The sequence below is a fragment of the Siphateles boraxobius genome, unplaced genomic scaffold (genome assembly GCF_051911475.1).
Source record: "Siphateles boraxobius isolate OS27281-9 unplaced genomic scaffold, OSU_SipBor_1 5, whole genome shotgun sequence".
Classification (NCBI taxonomy): Eukaryota; Metazoa; Chordata; class Actinopteri; order Cypriniformes; family Leuciscidae; genus Siphateles; species Siphateles boraxobius.
The window spans coordinates 2,319,000-2,341,790 of record NW_027509141.1 but is presented as its reverse complement, the minus strand read 5'-3'; the positions used below and the strand labels follow the sequence as shown (position 1 = coordinate 2,341,790).

The following is a 22,791-nucleotide window of genomic DNA, read 5'->3' as shown; positions in this document are numbered from 1 at the left end:
ATATCCAGTAAAACAGATATGCTTTATGATGTCTTCTTTAACAAACATAGTTTGATAACACTTTAGTTTAGGGTCCAATTCTCACTATTAACTAATTAGCTTGCATATTACTAGGATATTGGCTGTTTATTAGTACTTATAAAGCACATATTAATGTCTTTTTGTGCATGACCATAATCCTACCCAATACCTAAACTTAACAACTACCTTACTAATTATTAATAATCAGCAGATTAGGAGTTTGAGGCAAAAGTCATAGTTAATAGTGAATATTTGTTTCCCAAACTAAAGTGTCAGTCATGAAAAAAAAGAGAGGTGGCATTATAACCAGCATGGACTGTGTCTTTCATTTCATGTCTGCTGAATACATATTTTAAGCAATTAGGAAAATACAAACTCGAGTTTGTTGTAGTTTTAACAGATTCTGTCTCTCTCTGTAACATACTGAGAGCTTTGAGAGGCAATTCATTATAATATATAAACAGAGATGTCTCCTACCCGTATGGGTGAGGCTGTGTCTCTGTAGATGGTAGCGTTGGAAAAAGCGCATGTCACACATGGTGCAAGCATAAGGCTTCACCCCTGAATGCACAAAGCAGCAGTGTATTAACCTCACCGCCACATGTTGACTAAAACCAAGCACTCATGGGAACTGCTCAACATATACAACAATGCAACAAAAAATAAAAATACAAATAATTCACTACAGTCTCATCAGCCAAACACAATGCTAAGAGCAGCTGACAAACTGAACATCTACTAGACATTAGACCAGGGTTCCTCAAACTCGGTCCTGGAGGGCCGCTGTCCTGCAGAGTTTATCTCCAACCCTGATCAAACACACTTACCTGTGAGTTTCTAATGATCCTGAAGACCTTGATTAGCTTGCTCAGGTGTGTTTGATCAGCGTTGGAGCTAAACTCTGCAGGACACCGGCCCTCCAGGACCGAGTTTGAGGGACCCTGCATTAGACCTTAGAAATGTGGATATAACTTTGCTCTGGTTCTGAACTGCTAAAAACTCTGGGTTAAAGTGTTAACTATGAGCTTATAGTTTTAGGCATAGAAAAAAATTCATACTTAAAGCTTAATAAACTATACATCACTGGCTTCCGGCAACGACCATACGTGCGTTCACAAGAGAGTCATGATCCAGCGGAAGAGTGACCTCTGACCTGACGTTTGACGTACGTACTTCAATTTCTCTTATATTTAAATCCTCTGACTTTTTTTTCTTTCAAAAAATTATGTTTTAGCCTTCTAATTAGTGACCGGTGTTTTTTTTGCTCTATCTATATGGTGGTTCATTAATTTTCACCTAAGGTTACGTTACGTCATATTTCAAGGTCAGAGGTCACGCTTCCGCTGGAACTCGCCTCTCTCGTCAACACGCGTACGGCTGTTGCCGGAAACCAGTGATTATAAAGTTTTAAATATGGATATTTATCTTACAACAACGCATGGCGTTAGAGTCGTATAGATTTATTTTATGATGGATGCACTTTTTTTAAGAGCTTCAAAAACTACAAACTGTTCAATGCCATTACAAAGCTGGGAAGAGCCGGATATTATTTAATATAACTCCGATTGTGTTCGGCTGAAAGAAGAAAGTCACACCAAGAATGGCTTGAGATTAAGTTATGAGATTAATTTTTGGGTGAACTATTCCTTTAATCTGATTTTTGTGCATTGACTGTAAACGTCCCTGTGCAAGAGAGCTGGAGTTAGAAATAAAGAAAGAGAGCTAAAGCAGGGCTGTACAGTGTTTACTATTAATACATTACTTAAATTTTGTTTTCACAGAATACTGAATTTATTTGCATATACGCAATATATATTCCATGCAGAATTTCTTCCTCAAAAATGACCTCAGTCATCAATCACTTTATGTGACAGGCTTTCATGCCCGTAATCTACCTAACATCTATTTTTGTGTTCTACAGAAGCAGTAAATAGGCGTATGTGAATATGGACGTGAAACCGAATAATCATTATTTACATATCAATAATAATAAATTAATGTCACTGAAAAAATCATTAGCCAAATAAATATGAATTAAAATATAGAAATGTATACATCTGTAGTGTCAAGCCTAGCTGACAGTGTGCACTTTAACCCAAGAGCACATTAGTTTAATATCAATAAATACAGTTTTACAATTCGTCAATGCTCCATTGCTCCTTTCTGAAACTAATGTACTGATTAATAATGAAAATGCATATTTCCAATTTTGTGTTACACAATGGCAGTATCTCAGATATCATCTAAGGGGGGGAAGCAAGAAAGACACATACCCGTGTGAGTGAGGCTGTGTCTCTGCAGATGGTAACGGTGGAAAAAACGCATGTCACACATGGAACAAGCATACGGCTTCACCCCTGAATGACCAAAGCAAAATATTAACCAAACGCATCATCTAAACATCGTCTAACAAATTTCCATCTAAGAATCAAAGATAACAGCCTAATGTTACATTCTGACCCTGTTATGTTAGTACAACATCATGGTTAGTTCTAAAGCAAGAGTCCAATTAAACATTAACTCTCCAACAAACTGCATTAAGGTCAATATTGGAAATTCATATTTTCATAATTACAGCCAAATACAGAAATCTCTCCCATCATTAATTGACTGTAGTTGTACTTCATCTTCTAAAACAACTGAAAATGTTCTTTCAAAATATTGCAGCAAAAAGCGAGAACAGCTGACTATTGCCTATATATGATTCCCTGAAAATCTTTTTGCTCTCTCACAAAGAACTAAAGATAATGCATATTTGCATGAGTAAAATAACTTAAATAAGCTTCTTCATTATCTGAAAGATTAGCGTCTTCCAAGTACAAAAAAGAGAGGATATATTCTATTCTTAGCCAAAGTCAAACATGAACATCTGTAATTTTGTCAAACTTGAAATTAAGAAATTCTTTCTTCATGTAAAAGCCCATGACTGAGGCTCTATGGGTGTACTGAGCGACATGCGGTGCTTGACTGCTCCTCCTACAAAAATCTCAAACATATAATGACAAAAGCTCATAATTTTGAACATTAATTTATGTTCATTTACTCAACATGCTGAAGAAACCCAGCAGAGGGGTACAAAGAGACGACACATACCCGTATGGGTGATGGTGTGTCTCTGGAGATGGTAGCGTTGGAAAAACCTCATATCACACATTGTGCAAGCAAATGGCTTCACCCCTAGATGCAGAGTACTAGTATTAGAAAGCACTTGCAGATATCAGCATCAACGAAGTAAATTCATGATCAAAAATTACAGTAAAATAACAAAACAGCCACACACACACACAAAACACACATAAGATGTCTAATCCTCCATGTCTAAAACAGATGAAAATAGCAACTAAAGTCTCCATGCAAACTGGGTACGGAGGGGGAAAAAAATCATGTGTCTATACTTGTCCCTTAAAAACAGTGTTTATTACAGAAGGCTCATTCTCAGGAAATGGTGCCATTTGTGCCCCATGAATAAACAACAAAAATATTTGGAAAAAGTACTGATGTGGTAAAAACTATATATAAAGTGTTTTTTTAAAAAAAAGTCGATGGTACCAACATTTCAACAGTACCGAGTATATTTGCCACCCGCTGATAGACGCTGCTTTCAAACGCTCTAGTTTGTATTTGTTTCTATTTACAGTGTTTTTTTTTTATAATCGTAGAGCATTGTAGCCATTCATATCTGTTAAGCGTGGCCAATGACCAGAGGTGCTAGTCAAGTTAGTCAGAATCTGCTTTACAGCTGAAAACGCACCAGGTTTTGTTTTGTCCAACAACGTGAGTCACACAAACAAAGTGTAAACACGATGTAAATAAGAGATTCGTTGTACAATTAAGAGAGCTTTTTTTATTATAACAGGAGTTTTCACGAGAAGGATGAATTCAGTGAGCTTTCTGGATTTAAAATCATATTTAAAATGTGCGACTGAATCGGTGATTGACAGGGATAACCAAGGGATGAGACAAAATGGGACAACGTTTCTTAAAAGTACTTAAAAGTTTTTGCTCTGGTACAGAAAACCGTTGGTAGGGTTGGGAATCGTAAGAAATGATCCGGGTTCCGGTTCTGCCAAACGATTCCGGTTCCATTAAACTTATAAAACATCTAATAAAATATAGTGGTAAGGAATACGGTTGGGTATCGTTTGAATTTTAACAAGTAAACACTCAGTTATTAAAAAAGAACAAATAAAATTAGCAATCACAACAAATACAAAAAAAAAAATATACGATCGAAATAAACAGTGTTTTAGGATTTGGAGGTTCAGAAACTAATCAAATGTAAAATAACATTACAAATATAGATACAAAAGTTATTCAGTCAAGAACGAGTGAATTTTCTCTATGTCTTTTGTTGTTTGATTAACGTTATTGTAGAGACGGCAGCAGGAATATTAGGCTGCTGTCACTTTAAGAGCTCCACAGATCCATTCAAGCGCAAGACGACTCTTGCACTGTTTTTCGTGCTGCAAGTATGTATAACAGTATAGGTGCGCTTTGAATGTGTGTGTAGCACGGAAAACAGCGCGCGGGTCTTTTACGCTTGAGTGGTTAAAATCACATTAAAATGCACAAACAGGAACCGATAACCGGAATTGAAATGCGTGATACTTATCGAATCACCGGTTCTCGATATCAATCCCTAGGTGTTGGTACCAACTACTGACATTTTGGTGTGTATATATATATATAATACACATACATACACACTACATATTCAGAATGTGTTGATGCATTTCTGATTGAAACGAAGTCAAAGAGCTTGTTTCTTTTTACAGCCAATAGCATTTTGTTTACATCAAAATCACTGATCAGTATTGTCGGAAGAGAGAGACTGTAAACTTTGAATGCTGAAATCAGTGATCTGATTTGAATAATTTTACACTCAGTAGTACAGAAATATTAAATAATTTTATGTGTACCATTATTTTCTAGTTAAGGCCATTATAAGCCATCTTTGCACTGACCGTAAACCCCATTTTGGGGTAATATAGGTTTTTGATTTTAATTTGATTTATGCTGCCTTTATGTGCCTTCAGAATTTCAAAAGTATCATAAATACAAGTTTCCAACTCTGAAGTTACACATACGCCCCCTGAAGTAATTATGACTGGGAAAATAGATGAGTATTTGATGTACATTAAATTCCACAGAGAAAAGAGTATGCATTTGAATGAGCATGTTTTTCCAAGAGAAGACCGTCCAGTGTCTCTCTCTCTCACGCACACACACACGCACACACACACACGCACGCACGCACGCACGCACACACACGCACACACGCACACAGGCATGCACGCACGCACACACACACACGCACACACGCACGCACGCACGCACACAGGCACACACGCACGCACGCACGCACAGGCACACACGCACGCACACACGCACGCACGCACGTACACATGCACACACGCACGCACACAGGCACGCACACACGCACGCACGCACACACGCACGCACGCACACACACGCACACAGGCACACACGCACGCACACACGCACGCACGCACGCACACAGGCACGCACACACGCACGCACACACGCACGCACACACACGCACACAGGCACACACGCACGCACACATGCACACACGCACGCACGCACGCACACACGCACACAGGCACACACGCACGCACACATGCACACACGCACGCACGCACGCACACAGGCACACACGCACGCACGCACGCACACACGCACGCATGTACACATGCACGCACACACGCACGCACACACACACATGCTCACACGCACGCACGCACACACACGCACCTCTTTTCACAAATTCTGCTGATTTAACATGCATTACAGTTTCAAAATATGACTTCCTAAATGCATATGCTACACAACAAACCTGGGGTTCTCCATGTTTCCTATTTTATCAGAAAATAAAAGCCCTTGAACATAATTATGACTACATAAGTGCCATCTAAATTATTACTCCCATTTCCCATATGAAGGCAGCATTATTTCAAGGCATAAAGAAACTAAGGACATGTTCAAACTTGGCAAATTTGGTTCGTTAAATATGAACTCTGGTGCGATTGCTCTGTTAGTGCGGTTCATTTGAATAAGTGTAAACGCTGCCATCTCAACCTCAAACAAGCGGACCGAGACTGCTGAGTCTCGATCCGCTTCCCTGCGAAAATACCATCATATGTACGAACATACAAAGAGCGCATTTAGCCCAACACACCACACTGTTTTTGATGTCACTAAATTCCTCCGCAAAATATGTCATAAATGCTGTTTCTGTTTTGCAACTTTATGTTTGGTTTTAAAAATAACAGTGTGAACGCAAACCAGGACTAAATGTATCAAGAGAACCAAACTACAAGTTTGAACACACCTTAGGTGAAAATATCAGTCAGCTTTTCAAATTATAAGCATAAGGATTCTAATTTTACTGTGACGGGATATAAATAATAGCGCCTTAGGGTTAGTAACAATAAATAATAACTACACTGTAAAATAATTAAATGGCTTGAGTAGGACCAACTTAAATTAAACAAATTAGGTCAGTCACATTAACTTTTATGAGTAATTAGCACTTTTTTTTTCTTTGAAGTTCACAGAACTGATATATTTTAAGTAAACTGAACTGTCGTTTTTTTTGTTTTATTAAATTATTTATTTCAATTTAGACTAACTTAAGTTTAACTGAAACTGGGGTAGGATTTCTATTTCCCAGCATGCTTTGCCCGCCCAATAGGGAGAGTAAATGCTAAAATTAAGAGTTATATAATGTTTGTGAAAGATTCATGTTAAGTGGGAGAATTAGTAATGATTCATGTTTTGTTATGCTAAGAAACAGAGTTTCTGTTAATGTGGGTTTTTGAAGAGTTACCATCATGGTGACAAGTGGTGCATGCGGCATAGTTTGAGAGAAAGTAAGCTAAATGCTTTATATGCTGCACTCAGCAACTGCTATACCATGCAATTGTTAACATGTTAACAAATTAGAAAGTTAGCATTTACTGAATTAGTTTGTTACAGCTAGCTAAGTTTATACTAATGAACATGTTCACATTGAAGTTATATGAAATGTTTAAGTACTGTAATTCATACATTAAAATTATTCATATTAATTGTTTTTAATTTGAATTGTTTGAAAAAGTACAAATACAAATCTGCTGAAACCTTGAATTTGAACTTAAAATTGAGGCAGTTTTTTGAGTTTTGGCAACTTATTCGGGTTTACAGTGTAGAAACTTGTAATGCAGAGTTTGAGAAACGGCCACAGGAGAGAAAAAATTACACACAGCTTTTGCTAGAGTTTTAGAGTTATAAATTATAATTTTGCTAATCTATAATTTCTTGGAGGTTCAGCAGAAACCTCTTTAAATATATATATATTTTTTAAAATGCTGTGCCGGGATATGGCACAGTTCCCTGAGAATGGGCCAGCGATTTCAAGACATGACACATACCCGTGTGGGTGAGACTGTGCCGTTGGAGATGACAACGTTGAAAAAATCTCATGGGGCACATTGTGCAAGCAAATGGCTTCACCCCTAAATAAACAAAGTAACAGTTTATGGGGACAAGTACCGATAAATAAAATTGGTGCAACTCAGACGACAATGAAAATTCTCAACAGAAAAAAGCCATAATCCACATGGAGAACCATGGAGAGTGTGTTTGTAGTGAAGACTGCAGAATAAAGTGTTTAATATGCTTTAATGTGCATTGCCCCCTTGGACTCGTACCCGTGTGAGTGAGGCTGTGTCTCTGCAGGTGGTAACGCTGAAAAAAGCTCATGTCACACATGGAACAAGCAAACGGCTTCACCCCTAAACACAGAGTACCGGAGTGTTACGTTTTGATGAATAAAAACTTTCAGTATGTCCAACACCCCAATGCATTGTCTGTAACTATGGCCAAACTCGAGTTTGTTGCAGCCAAACCTATATTTGAAATCTTTTGTATAAACTATAAAAAATAATGCGTACAAAGCATTGCTGCCAACTTTTTAGTAACATGAGGAACTATTTGGATGTTCCTCTCTGTTTACAATCTTGTAGAAAGTTTCAAACAGGTAAAAAAAAAATATATATATAAATATACAACTGTCTGTATTGCAAAGTCAACAGTCGGGGGGGGTGGGGGCATGTATATAATAAATATGTCTGAATATATTGACATAAACACTGTTAAGTTGGCAACAGTGCTAAGAAGTGCATCGGTGTAGTCAAGTAGAACAATTCAAAGGGTAAGGAGAGACGGCTCATACCCGTGTGAGTGAGGCTGTGTCTCTGCAGGTGGTAGCGTTGGAAAAAACGCCTGTCACACATGGAGCAAGCATACGGCTTCACCCCTAAATGCACAGAGCAAATCATGTGTCAGATTTAAACCATGCATATGCAACACATTTATGTCAATGTAGGAGCTAGACATTACTGGAATCGCATGCTTCACAAGAACGGAGCGCAATAGATGCTTGCAAGCACATAGAAAGCACATGAAAGACGGTTACACTGCTTAATGTGGCGCTGACCCACAACCCGTGTGCTAATAAGTGAAATAGGATATTCAACAAGAAAAGATAATATCCATCAAAAAATGTATTGATTTTGTAAAGTGGGTGTTACACACCAGGATGGATGTTGACTTGATTAAATTGGATGAATGAATGGAAGTAGGGGTGGGCGATATGACCAAAATCTTCATGCTATTTCACTGGGAATTTTCGGCAGAAATGGCTTTGGAGGGCCGGAATCAGTGACTGAAACGATACGTTTTGACAGTGTTCAGCGACCATTTCGTGCACACAACATGTCAACAGTTAAACATGTCAGCTGTGTGGACACTAGCTATAGACTGACAAAATTGATTTCTCGATTTTAATTAGTAATGATATGGTTTCCTAAATCTAAAGCGCACATGAACTGATCATCTCATCTCCTCGTTACTACTAGTGCGAACATCAGAGGGCATGTTGAAAAATACATTACAACTTTCTGAAATGAATCCAGTCTCATGTAATCGCTCAATCAGTGTTTCAACAGGGGAAAGACTTCAATAAAACAGCTTCTAGGCTATACAATGTCACTTAACCTTACTCAGTAAAGCTATTCAATGTCCATAAACTCATTAGGCAGCTAGAAAAAATAACTCTAGAGAAGAGCATATTGTGTTTAATATATGCACTGTATTGCATAGTGATCTCTTCATTATTTAATGTATGTAAATCTGTCATGAAAACAAGTTATTGCAGTTTATTGTAATCTAAATGTTTATATTTCACTAACAAACAGGAGTAAAAACAATTCTGTTATCAAACAGTGCCTTATGTGCAATTTAAACATCTGTACAAGTCAGTTTTAGCTATTTAGGTGTTGATTAAATAAGTTTGATTAATTAACCTAGTATCAATTTATTATTTATTTTCAGCCAAGTGCATCCTGAATTTTTGCTTTCAGCCCAGATTTTATCATTTTTGTTATTTTATCCTTATTATTAAATATTAAAAGAAAGATGCAAAATCCAAACAACGGGACAAAAACAATAAAGATACAAATGACAAACTGTGTTTTAAAGAGATGTTTTGATTGAACTGTTTCTACATTTTTACACTCGTTTTTACGGTCAGAATTGACAATTTTGTGTGTATTTGACCATTCAAGCTCAATTAGTCAGGAAATGTAACTCAATTTGAAACTCGCACAAACTCACTCTAACACTTTTTTGATTGACACTATATCATTGCAATATATCTCATCATATTGCCCAATCCTAGCTCTCCTGATCTGTGTTTATCTTTCTTCATGTTTATGTATACATGTCCACTAAATATTTGCATACCACAGTATACCGGTGTTCTGACGATTTGTGCTGCCTTCGCAAAAAAAACGATCACAGAGAATGTTGATTCATTCTCTATTGTTTCCATAATTGTGTAAATCTCACAATATTATGACATCGTTATTTCATTTAAATCAGGGTAGGTGTATGGGGACCATATTTTGATGTCTTAAATGAACTATAGTTCATATAGCAATTATCACTTTTGATATAACAAGTAAAAATGACATTATTATATGAAATATAATTATAATAAAATTCGAAGTTAAGAGTACAGTATACTGTACTGTTTTTATTTTTAAAACAGTGGGAAAAGTAAAAATTATCATCAAATATTTATCTTTGACCTGTCAAAGTTTCCTACAAGTCTCCACAGCAAGGATGCATAGATTTATGGACGTGGTAAGCAGAAGAAAAATTAGTCTGCACATGCGCTTAACCAGTAAGTAGCACATCTCGATGGGTAGCATGAATCGTCAGAACACCGGTACACAAAAAAGAAAATTCTGTTACCTCATTTTATACCATCATAACGATATATACATCACCATACTGCCAAGCTCAAATTGGGCATGAATCAATAAAGTGGGGTGCAGAGGTTATAACTTAAGATTGGCAACTGTTTGCTCCATTTCAAATGAAAAACTATGAAATGTGTCAATGAGCTTATAAGACTCAATATGAAATATCCACATGAACAATGATTGCCAGGGTTGGACTGTGAAATTTTTATTGCATTGTAAAAATTAGGGCTGCCCTAACTAAAGATTTTCCTATTCGACTGGTAGCCATACATTCAAGTCGACTAGTCGCATGTTTATGACAATAATTAGTGTTTTCCGAGTCAGTGTCGGCTGCAAAGATAAAGTTGACGACGCTGACTCATCTCTGCAGTACAGTCGATACGCCTATAGAGGGAAATGCAGTAAGTGCTTCCACACTCTGCACAAAAACTTGGATATGCACCTAATAATAGCACAAATTTATCTAGGTTAACTTTAAAGTTTAGAGCGAGCGACCATGTAAAGTGGCTAATGTTAGGCTACAACTTTCAAATGAATGACGTTTGCACGTCAGCTTTTTAGGGTTATCCTTTACCCTCTCTAAATTAACCCACACTTTGGATTTTCTGTCCGATATAATTACCGCATGGACCAGCCATTTTAACATTGTGTCCGTTACAGAATTCGCCACTTCCTGTTTTTTGTTTTTTATTCTGCGACCAACCGGACCAATTAAAATTTGGTCAAGACTCTTCTCGACGACTAACATTTGGTCGACTATTAGGGGGAAGCACTAGTAGAAATTTTTGCTGTCAAAAGTACCGACTTAGTACCAAGTACTGACATTTTAAAAATGTGACGATACCAACATTGAACGCTGTTGAATGGATTCTTAAAGACCTCTGATTGGCCATTGTGTTGGCTGATGGTCTACAATGATCACCACTTTAAATACGTTGTAAACAGACGCTCTTCACCAAGCCCATACACAGATACACACGGAAGCGTTTGAAAGCAGGCGTCTATCAGTGGATCTCTAAAATATACGCTGATAGAAGCCTGCTTTCAAACGCTCCCATGTGTGTGTAAGGGCTTGGTGAAGAGTGTCAAAGACGTCTATTTACATGTTTTTAAAGCGTTGATAACTGTAGCCAATCAGAGACATAAATGTTGAGCTTGTGAACACAATGGCCAATCAGAGGTGTTTAAGAATCCGTTCAACAGCGCTCAACATGTTAGAGGGAAATGCTGGTATCGTCGAATTTTTTCAATTTCAGTATCAATTTGGTACTGAAGTCAGTACTTTTGACAACACTAGTAGAAATGCACAAACATTCATCTCAAATGGTGGCAGGGAAATAGGAAAGATGTCATTCTTCAAAAATATTGAAGGGAGCCATACCTTGAGTGTAGCTTCAGTACTTAACATTATCTGTGCAAACCCCAACCGTAATCACATACATTTGTTCATGGACATTAGCTGTTAGAACAAAGATCAGCGGGCCCCTTTGGCATATAGAGGTGAAATAGAAAAGTGTTTTTTGCTGAGATTAAATATGAAGCATGAACTTGTGATTGCCTCACAGACAAAGCAGACGTCATGCAGGCGATATCTAGCATGTTAAAAAAGCAACAGAAGCAACGAGGCTCATGTGCAGGAATTCTCAGCGAAAGCAGAAAGCTGTAAAACTGCAGCGTGAGCGTAACACTGCACGGTTCAAAAATGCCAGTGAAACAAACAAAAGCAATGCAGAGAGCAGCAGCAGCACATGGGTAAGAGATGACTTGTACCCGTATGAATGAGGCTGTGTCGCTGAAGGTGGTATCTTTGGAAAAATCTCATGTCACACATGGTGCAAGCATATGGTTTGACGCCTAAACGCAGAACAAAATGTCAACAAGCTGTCTGCATTACATAATATGATAACTTACTCAAAAGTACAGCACTTTTGCTAACTAGAACATATAGGCAGTCAGATTAGCAGACTACTAGGTTCCATTTGAATGGATGACTATATATATCTAAAACTATTCTGAAACTTTTCTAAAAGCCCACTGAAATGTAGTCCTGGCATAACTTTCAATGTACTTTTTATTTAGAGGCTGGGTCAACTTTCTATAGGCCCAAATGCTAACACCCCCCCCCCCCCCAAAAAAAACCCCACACAAAGTAATTTAGTATGTGTTGTGATTGGCTTTAGTGCAAAACTTATTTGAAAGTATTTTACACTTGTGTTTTGTTCCATTGTACTTGGTGTGAAAGCAAAACCTTAATCTTAAAAAGAAACAAGGTTTTGTTCTGTGTAGACGCCTATGATCTGTGACTCATAGTGAGTATCCATTCTGGGTTTATATCACTGAAAAGAGAGCAGCTTACAGGATTTTTATAATGTAGATCAAAAACAACATGATGTGATTTGTGTGCAAGACTTTGTATTTAATTATAGCTCATGTTAACAAAGATAAAACTATTCAATTTCATGTTTAAAACGTGTAAAAGCAAATACTGAAGGATTGTTTTTGAAATAATGTCCAATGTAATGACACATACCAGTGTGAGTGAGGCTGTGCCTCTCCAAGTGGTAACGTTGGAAAAACCGCATGTCACACATGGAACAAGCATATGGCTTCACCCCTAAACGCACAGAGTGGCAAATTCAATGATCGTCTACACAGAATCAAAACCCTGCTCATAACAAATGTTACGGTTAATACACGCGCAAGGGTTTAGCTGCTTTAAGATGTAGTACATGATCTTTGCTTTAATGCCTACTTCAAAATAATGCTCAAAAGTCAAGTTTCGCACAGTTTTCATTTAACTTTGCTAGATGAAAATGTGTCTGATCGTCACTGGTGCAGAAGTCATTAAATAATCATTAAACGATGGTTAAAAAAGAGTCACATCAAATGTAAAGAGAACAGACTTGGCATAAAAACTGCACTACAGAGCTTTGGCATCTTTTTAATATGGAAGTTTGTTTCTTTTAATCTCACAATTATGACTTTCACAATTGCAAGATTATATATATATATATACACACACACACATCTCACAATTCAGAGAAATAAAGTCAGAATTATGAGAGAAAAAGTAGCAATTCTGTAATTGCAAGTTTATATTTCACAATTCAGACTCTCACAATAACGCGTTTATATCTTACAATTGTGAGGAAAAAGTTTAGAATTACGCAGAGCTGCACGATTCTGGATAAATTGAGAATCACAATCTTTTTGTTTGAAAAATAAAGATCACGATTTTCCCACGATTCTGAACAAACAACTAAACAAAATAACGTGTAAATTACTAGAGGATCTGAAAAAATATAAAAATATTAATTGCTGCAGTCCGTTTAAAAAAAAATAATTGAGTGAATATTTTAAAAATAATTGGTTTGAGTGAATGATTCAGTGAGTCATAAAGACTTGTTTCATTACTAGATGAATCAGTGTTTTTGAACAAATCTCTTGAACAAATGATTTAACAGTCACTTGTCGCCACCTACTGGTGTAATGATGTAATTGATACGATCGTTCTTTGAAGTGTCAAGTTATGTGCAAAAAGTGATTTACTTTTTGATGGCTACTGCAGACATCAGTGTTTATATCTGAACTATGAACTTTTATCACAGCACTTGTAATATTTTGCACTATTGGAACAGAAATAACGATACTGTGTGGTTGAAAAGACTGTTTGTGAAGCTGTTTCATACCTAAACATGACAACTGTTCTCTCCGGATCAGCAGCGGTGCAAACACAGATCTAAATGTTCGCTGTGATCGTACTTGTCACAGGTTTAATATACACAGATGAATCGTTGTCATTTAGGAATAAGATGGCGTGGGTGTTTGAATCGAGATCACAATCTTTTAACGATTAATCGTACAGCTCTAGAGATACAAACTTGCAATTGCGAATTATAATCTCGCAATTTTGTTAAAAAGGTCTGATTTGTGACATAAGTCGCAATTATGTTTTTTACATTTTTATTAGCAGAAACAAGCTCCCATACTTTCACCATCTGTGGCAGTAACATGAAATTGCACGTCACTTGCAGAGTAGTTATTTTACATCAGCTGTGTTTCGTCACACTTGAACACTTATTTGTATCTCAATAGTGGAATCTTCTGTAGTGCAGCTTTAAGAAAACGGTCTCTCTCTTCTGGTATTTGGACATTTGGGTATTTTATGCATAAACCACAAAAGTCCAATAATTCATTGTTCGTATACAAATAATTAAAAGTACATTTACTTCTGTCAAATCACCAACGTTGAAGGCAACAGGCACTGTTTAAAGTCAGAACGAAGATGCAAAGTGGAAGAAGTCGTACCAGTGTGAGTGAGGCTGTGTCGCTCCAAGTGGTAACGCTGAATAAATCTCATGTCACACACGGCACAAGCAAACGGCTTTTCTCCTGTGAGAAAAACAACAGAACACATTGACATAACATGACACCAAAATCTAACATGATAAAAGTTTGAAAATGTGGATGTGCGTCAATGAGGTTAAATGTGGATAATCCATGAATGTATTTGTTACTGTAAATATATTTCCAGTCCATAAAGCTGTGATATTCATACCAGTATGGATGAGAATGTGTCTCTTCAGGTGGTATCCACTCCTGAAGGCCCCGTAGCAGTGATCACAGATAAAGTTCTTCTGGACTTTTGAAAGTGGACAATTTCCATTTTCATCCACAACCGCCTACAAGGAAAATTAATGGAAGACATTTTTAATGTACTGATCACTCTTCTCCATGTAGTAACTATTTCATTTTCAATTAACTGTTTCTTAAAAAAAAAAAGCATTCCTAAAATACAAGTTTTGTGTACCAAAAGTGTTGCTAATTATACTCTAGTCTTTTTTTAAAAGTATATGTGCATCCCTACTACAAAGGCATATTTATTGCTTACGAATCTATATCACTGACAGTTATATGATTATCCAAGGAGGGAGAAAACAATAACAAAACAGACAATTATACTGCAACTGCATGCATAAGAGTTATTTCCAGAAAGCATTACAATATTATTTTTGGACCAAAAAAATTTCCCCACAAGATAAAACATTTCTGGTTTTAATATCCTGGTGGGGACGTACATCTTGTCCCCACAGTGTAGGGAATACATGAAACCCCCCCCCCCCCACCACACACACACACACACACACACACACACACACACACACACACACACACACACAGGGTTAGTAAATGTTCATGTTTAGACTAACCATTCCTTTAAATGAATGCACAAAAACAACATAAAAACTCAACTAACAAAAGACTCCAAACATAAAAGAACCTAAACTATAAGTAACAAACTTCACAAGAAGCAGATCTGCTTTATTCCTAAAACATCAGAGCCCTTTAAATCACAGTAGATACTGCTGCCATGAAAACACACAATAACCGTTATTGTGCTTCAGCGTTCCCCTCCCTTACAGACGCCCCACCCCCCCACCCAAACCAGCCATCTCCTCCCCCACAACAACACAAACACACCATTACCATACAGGGTCAGACCGTCCAAAGGCTTGCAATGTCAAATCCAGAAGAAATATTTTCTGCAATACTCTCAGAAACCCTCCAATGTGACCACACTACACTGCACAACTCAAATGTCTCACAGAAAGCAGAGCATTCGAGTAAACTTTGTGTGATTTGTGGCCGACAGGCAATGCATTCACAGGACTGTGACACACTACACTACACACCACCCCCACACACACTGACCTTCCCCGCCTGCCCGTCCTGCTCTCTCACTTTTGAGGGTGTTCCCGACTTCCTGTTCTTTTTCTTCAGCTGCATGTCTTCATTGGGTCTCATTTCCTTCTCATCCAGCATTCGAGGAGCTGTAAAATCCCCCTCCTTCCGCAGAAGCTACGGACACACAAACACATTACAAACCATTGAAGGAACTGCAGCCTCTACATTTTTATACAACTCTATAAAGTTTCATAAATACATTTTAACATTCTGCTAACAACCTGAATGAGTGCATTTAAAAGTTTATTTTGTGCCATTAGTTGTACGTAGAGGTCATCAGGCTTCAGCCTGTTACTGGGTAGATGATGCATAACATGCCCATGGATTTTTTAAGCAATATTTGAAGTTATTGAGCTTATATCTTAGGCACTGAAACTGATCACCATTTTAAGAAAAATCATAATTTCTAGACAACTTTAAAATTGGTCCCGTGGTGAATAAAAAAAAAAATACAAAAGTGCAATATTCCCTGTAGTCTTTCAAACAATAAGAGGTTATTAAAGATGTTTGTGTAATTATTAAAGAAATATACTGATATAATAATTAGCTAAATGCTAGTTTCAAAAGAAATATAGAATGTCAAATTGCAGGACATTTTTCAAAAGAAATAAAACAAACAGAAATTGGCTGAATTTGAAGATATACGTATTTTACACACTTTTGAATCAAAACTCACAGAGCCCCACAAATTACATGCGGTCATATATACACATTATATATATATATATATATCACACACACAGAAAAAAGTACCCTAAAGCAGGTACAGGTACAACTTTTACGCAGTGGAAAACCAAACAAAGGCGAGTCGAGTCGAGGCGAGCTGGTACTGTGTAGTAGAAAAGCGTCATTAGTGGAAAAACAAAAAAAGTACTAGGTATGGACTCTTTATATCATTTGGTGTACTTTTGGAGCCTACTTCTTTTTTTGGAAAGACATCTAAATTTACCTTGAAAGAAGCTAGCAGAAAATACAGTTTTGTGAGAATCACTTTGCTGGATATTGAAAAATGTATATGACCGGCCAAATCTGAAAATGTCTAATTATGAGACGATTAATCAGCCCGAGCGATATTTCAGTCGATCGCTTTGTAAACTTTTACAGATGGCACAAAATAACCTATTTGCAGCTGTACACTAATCTGAAGGTGTCTCCTAACCAGTGGAGGACAGGTCATGCCCGCTGGTATAAGCATGTGTCCTTGCGTCCCACGGTCCTGAACACTCTGGGCAGATCCGTGTCCCGAAGCCGGACCCAGCGGAGTCATCATTTTCTTAGGAGCTGCCATGGAACTGGCCTGCATCAGAGCCATACTGGACAACACCGCTTCACAACCTAACAGCCCTGCCTTAAGAAAACAACATCAAGACAGAACGAACAAAATCAGACCAGCTGTTGTTGGAAGCGTTTACTTTATGTAGTAGAGTTTTTTATTCATTTAAAAGTTTATTTATATAGGGACAGTACAAAAAAAAAACACAATTCCAGTCGAAAACAAAATATGCATTGAACATCGAGAGTTTAGCATAAGCTAATTTGCATCTGGGGTCCCTAGAAAGGCTTTTCTAAAAAAAAATAAAAGCTAATGCAACATGTAATTTATACACATACAAATACATACCTAAATGACCTGTAAATATTTTAAGGATGCTTCCAATCCTGTTATGAATAACTAATTAAAACAAACATTTAATAAATTTAAATGTGTGCTATTCTGGTTTATTTTAAATCACCTTCAATGTAAAATACTTTATTTCACGTACTGCTTTAAACTCATTTGGCAAGATGTTTCACTAAGGGATTTGGAACTTGAATTAAATTGAAAAGCAAAGCCAATTAAGGAAAAAAGCATGCACGTCCTGTATGAAACGCGAAGAGAACTAACCCATTTCATGTGGTCCCGGACCGAGCTGCCGGGTATGTGTGACATGGTGGCAGACAGCGGTTGAGAGACAGGCGAGATGTGTAGATGAGACGTCAGTTCGGACCAAGTGTCACACAAGTCTCACCGGACTCTATCATGGGGCAGCAATGTCTTTTCTTTGTGGTGACAGAGATGAATTAGAGTAGAAACATGAGACATTCACAAAGAAAAAACAGCAAGGGTTTTAAGACTGATCAGAGTGGCTAACAGTAATTACAGGCTTTCATCCATTGAAGGCAGCACTTAAACCAGGATTGCTTTGGATAGAGGGAGTTTGCTAGTTCTAATGCCCAAATATGCTGGATGAAAGCCTGATGCATATGGGATAGAAAATTGGAAACACTTCAGGAGTTTGAAAGTTGTCTTCTGATTGGTTGAATTCTACAGGATTTCTGGGAGACGTGCGTGTCATGTTCTTAAACGGTCTGCCTGGAAACAAAGCCGTTTTGATGCCAAACCCCCTCATGGAAAAAAAAGAAAGCCCTCGTGTTTAGATCCGAGACAATGAGCACTTATCAGGATCAATTATACGCTGGGTTGTCAAAAGTACAGTTGTGGTAAACAGAAGCTCAAGCATGCTCGCTTGATGTGCAAGAACCAATGAGGTTATTTCTCGTGTTTCGCAGCACATTTGAGCTTCAGCAAGAACCAATGAGGTCCATTCTTGTGTTTCGTAGCACATTTGAGCTTCTGCAAGAACCAATGAGGTCCATTCTTGTGTTTCGCAGCACATTTGAGCTTCCGCAAGAACCAATGAGGTCCATTCTTGTGTTTCGCAGCACATTTGAGCTTCCGCAAGAACCAATGAGGTTCATTCTTGTGTTTCGTAGCACATTTGAGCTTCTGCAAGAACCAATGAGGTTCATTCTTGTGTTTCGTAGCACATTTGAGCTTCTGCAAGAACCAATGAGGTCCATTCTTGTGTTTCGTAGCACATTTGAGCTTCTGCAAGAACCAATGAGGTTCATTCTTGTGTTTCGAAGCACATTTGAGCTTCTGCAAGAACCAATGAGGTTCATTCTTGTGTTTCGTAGCACATTTGAGCTTCTGCAAGAACCAATGAGGTTCATTCTTATGTTTCGTAGCACATTTGAGCTTCTGCAAGAACCAATGAGGTTCATTCTTGTGTTTCGAAGCACATTTGAGCTTCTGCAAGAACCAATGAGGTTCATTCTTGTGTTTCGTAGCACATTTGAGCTTCTGCAAGAACCAATGAGGTCCATTCTTGTGTTTCGAAGCACATTTGAGCTTCTGCAAGAACCAATGAGGTTCATTCTTGTGTTTCGTAGCACATTTGAGCTTCTGCAAGAACCAATGAGGTTCATTCTTGTGTTTCGTAGCACATTTGAGCTTCTGCAAGAACCAATGAGGTTCATTCTTGTGTTTCGTAGCACATTTGAGCTTCTGCAAGAACCAATGAGGTTCATTCTCGTGTTACGCAGCACGTTTGAGCTTCTGCAAGAACCAATGAGGTTCATTACTGTGTTTCGAAGCACATTTGAGCTTCTGCAAGAACCAATGAGGTTCATTCTTGTGTTTCGTAGCACATTTGAGCTTCTGCAAGAACCAATGAGGTTCATTCTTGTGTTTTGTAGCACATTTGAGCTTCTGCAAGAACCAATGAGGTTCATTCTTGTGTTTCGTAGCACATTTGAGCTTCTGCAAGAACCAATGAGGTTCATTCTTGTTTCGTAGCACAATTGAGCTTCTGTGAGAACAATGAGGTTCATTCTTGTGTTTCGTAGCACATTTGAGCTTCTGCAAGAACCAATGAGGTTCATTCTTGTGTTTCGCAGCACATTTGAGCTTCTGCAAGAACCAATGAGGTTCATTCTTGTTTCGTAGCACAATTGAGCTTCTGCAAGAACCAATGAGGTTCATTCTTGTGTTTCGTAGCACATTTGAGCTTCTGCAAGAACCAATGAGGTTCATTCTTGTTTCGTAGCACATTTGAGCTTCTGTGAGAACCAATGAGGTTCATTCCTGTGTTACGCAGCACGTTTGAGCTTCTGCAAGAACCAATGAGGTTCATTCTTGTGTTTCGAAGCACGTTTGAGCTTCCGCAAGAACCAATGAGGTTAATTCTTGTGTTTCATAGCACATTTGAGCTTCTGCAAGAACCAATGAGGTTCATTCTTGTGTTTCGTAGCACATTTGAGCTTCTGTGAGAACCAATGAGGTTCATTCCTGTGTTACGCAGCATGTTTGAGCTTCCGCAAGAACCAATGAGGTTCATTCTTGTGTTACGCAGCACGTTTGAGCTTCCGCAAGAACCAATGAGGTTAATTCTTGTGTTTCATAGCACATTTGAGCTTCTGCAAGAACCAATGAGGTTCATTCTTGTGTTTCGCAACACATTTGAGCTTTTGTGAGAACCAATGAGGTTCATTCCTGTGTTACGCAGCATGTTTGAGCTTCCGCAAGAACCAATGAGGTTCATTCTTGTGTTACGCAGCACATTTGAGCTTCTGCAAGAACCAATGAGGTTCATTCTTGTGTTTCGCAACACATTTGAGCTTTTGTGAGAACCAATGAGGTTCATTCTTGTGTTACGCAGCACGTTTGAGCTTCCGCAAGAACCAATGAGGATGGTTCTCGTGCATCAATCAGGTTCAGTTGAGTTTCTGTTTACGTTCGCTGATAGTGTTAATATGTGAATAAAATCTTAAATTAAATCAGTTCATAATATAAAGGGACCGAGACTCTTCAGAAAATGTGCGTATACTTTCAACGGATGGACAGATGAACTCAATTCTTACGGGTTTGGAATGACATGAGGGTGAGTAATTAATGACAGAATTTTTTATTTTTGGGAGAACTATCCCTTTAAAAGAGTCCTTGTGAGCACACTCTTCATGATTAGAGGTGTCAAGCCCCCTCAAAAAGGGGAGCATATGTAAATCAAAGGATTGAGATCAATATTTATCAACCCTGCTCATTAATCTGACACGTCTAATTCATGTCATGAAGTATGGATATGATTGAGTATTCAGCTAATAGGAGAGAGCCACAAAGTGAGGTGCTGTGGGAAACATGCACTGACTACATCTACTGCCACATGCATAATTTAATTATGCGTTTAAAAAGCAAACACCTTAGACATCCATGCATGTTGTAGCCTAATGCACGAGAACAGATGAAAGAATAACACACACACAAACGCATGTGAAAAGCATTTCAGCGCGCTGATGTTCGCACTAAAAACTCCCCCGCAAACAAACAATCCTCATTTAACACGACTAATCCTTACATTCTCGTGAGTTTTTTTCACCGGAACCCCTCTAAACATGTTACCGCACGCCTCGTATCAGTCATGTATGCTTTAGTTCGAGCTGGAGTTTATTTAAAACGCGTTCATGTGTGATAATGTGTTTCGTGTACATATGGCTCTCTATAATCCAATCTCTGTCTCTCGAGGCCTGTAAAAGCGCACAAGACCACATCATCCCGAGAGATAAAACAGCAACCGTAATCATTTGTATTGAAGCGATACACGTAGTGCTTATGAATCTTACCTTAATACTGCTCGATTTCGTTCTTTTATTCCAGCCCAGGTCAGTTTACAAACACAGGAAACGCCACCGGAAAAGCTCGACGAGAACGCGCACACTGGCTGCAACGTCACTAGTGTTCATGAGCGAAGTAACAACACACCAGTATCAAAATCTGTTATTGTATTGAAAAACGTAGGAACATGGAGCCAAAATATAAAGAGGTTATTCTATATTTACCCTGGAAAATGGTGTAAATGAAGATGTAGGTTTTCATGATAATATAATTAGCCTAATTAGATGTGGAAAGATGCCCGCTGGGGCAAGTTGACCCAACACTCCACCTTCTCTTGATGGTACAAAATATCAACGCAACACATTAAATTAATGTCTATTTCATCATTTAGTCATCGATCTGAATTTCATCATTTAGTCAGTCAAATCAGTTTAAAAGCCATTCCACCGAATGGTTCTGATTCTGATTACTATTTTTTTTTTAAATTCAACACTGAATCTAATGCTACACACATATTTGATATACAAAGTGTGTATTGGTCAATCTCAACATTATTTTATTTTTTACAAGATTTCTAAGGAGAAGATGGACGCATGCTTTCTCAGTGGTTACCGAAACTCACGTGCCATTTAAAAAGCATGTTTAAAAGCATGTCAATTAATTCCTTTGTTTTCCCCACATGAAATTGTTTATTTTAAAGAAATTGTTGATTATATTTTCAAATAATTGATATTTGTGACCAAAACAAACAAACAAACAAAAATCGCTAGCCTATACGGCAAGATAGCCCTATTTTAATTTTTAAAAACACACAGCCAGTTTTTAATTTTAAAGAAGACCGAAGCTTATCAGGGTTTTTTTTTTCATTTTAATTTATTAAACAATTGTATAAATAATGGACCAAAAAAAACTGATAAAACAGTGGGTTAACTTTATTTTTTTTTGAAAATAAATGAAATTTAGTAACAGGAAAGAGTGTCCATATGAGTGAGCATGTGTGTGTATGAGAGAGAGTGTCTCTACATGACTGTGTGTGCATGAGATTTCTGTGTTGAAGTGATTTACTATGTGCTATACTTCACAGCGAAGGAGGTGGAAAGAGAAAGGAGAGAGAGAGGAAGGGAGAGGAAGGGAAGTTAAGAAGAAAAGGGGGGGAAAGAGAGGTTTGCGGGTGTGTTTCGCTCCTTCCAGTGCAGTAGGCTATGCCGTGGCTGGGAGTTTCTGGCACCTGCATGGATATAAAATCACACAACAATGCAAAAA

At 37.8% G+C, this 22,791-nt stretch overlaps 1 protein-coding gene across 46 annotated transcripts in view; it reads right to left on the bottom strand.

Moving 5' to 3' along the window:
- Positions 1-21,660, bottom strand: part of znf740a (zinc finger protein 740a) — a 29,972-nt gene extending 8,312 nt beyond the window's left edge. For 2 of the 46 annotated variants that reach the window (XM_077204435.1, XM_077204453.1), the window contains exons 1-14: positions 21,537-21,627; positions 17,983-18,137; positions 17,257-17,445; positions 16,095-16,211; positions 14,911-15,034; positions 14,661-14,744; positions 12,883-12,966; positions 12,123-12,206; positions 8,258-8,341; positions 7,734-7,817; positions 7,455-7,538; positions 3,115-3,198; positions 2,295-2,378; positions 499-582 (exon numbers count right to left, since the gene is read on the bottom strand). In XM_077204435.1, the coding sequence (XP_077060550.1) occupies positions 499-582; positions 2,295-2,378; positions 3,115-3,198; positions 7,455-7,538; positions 7,734-7,817; positions 8,258-8,341; positions 12,123-12,206; positions 12,883-12,966; positions 14,661-14,744; positions 14,911-15,034; positions 16,095-16,211; positions 17,257-17,445; positions 17,983-18,027 (1,231 nt within the window). In that variant the 5' untranslated portion in view covers positions 18,028-18,137; positions 21,537-21,627. Of the gene's footprint in view, positions 1-498; positions 583-2,294; positions 2,379-3,114; positions 3,199-7,454; positions 7,539-7,733; positions 7,818-8,257; positions 8,342-12,122; positions 12,207-12,882; positions 12,967-14,660; positions 14,745-14,910; positions 15,035-16,064; positions 16,212-17,256; positions 17,446-17,982; positions 18,138-21,536 lie in introns of all 46 variants that reach the window. The other 44 variants (XM_077204437.1, XM_077204464.1, XM_077204439.1 and 41 more) reach the window with 35 other exon arrangements.
- Positions 21,661-22,791: the final 1,131 nt, after the last annotated feature.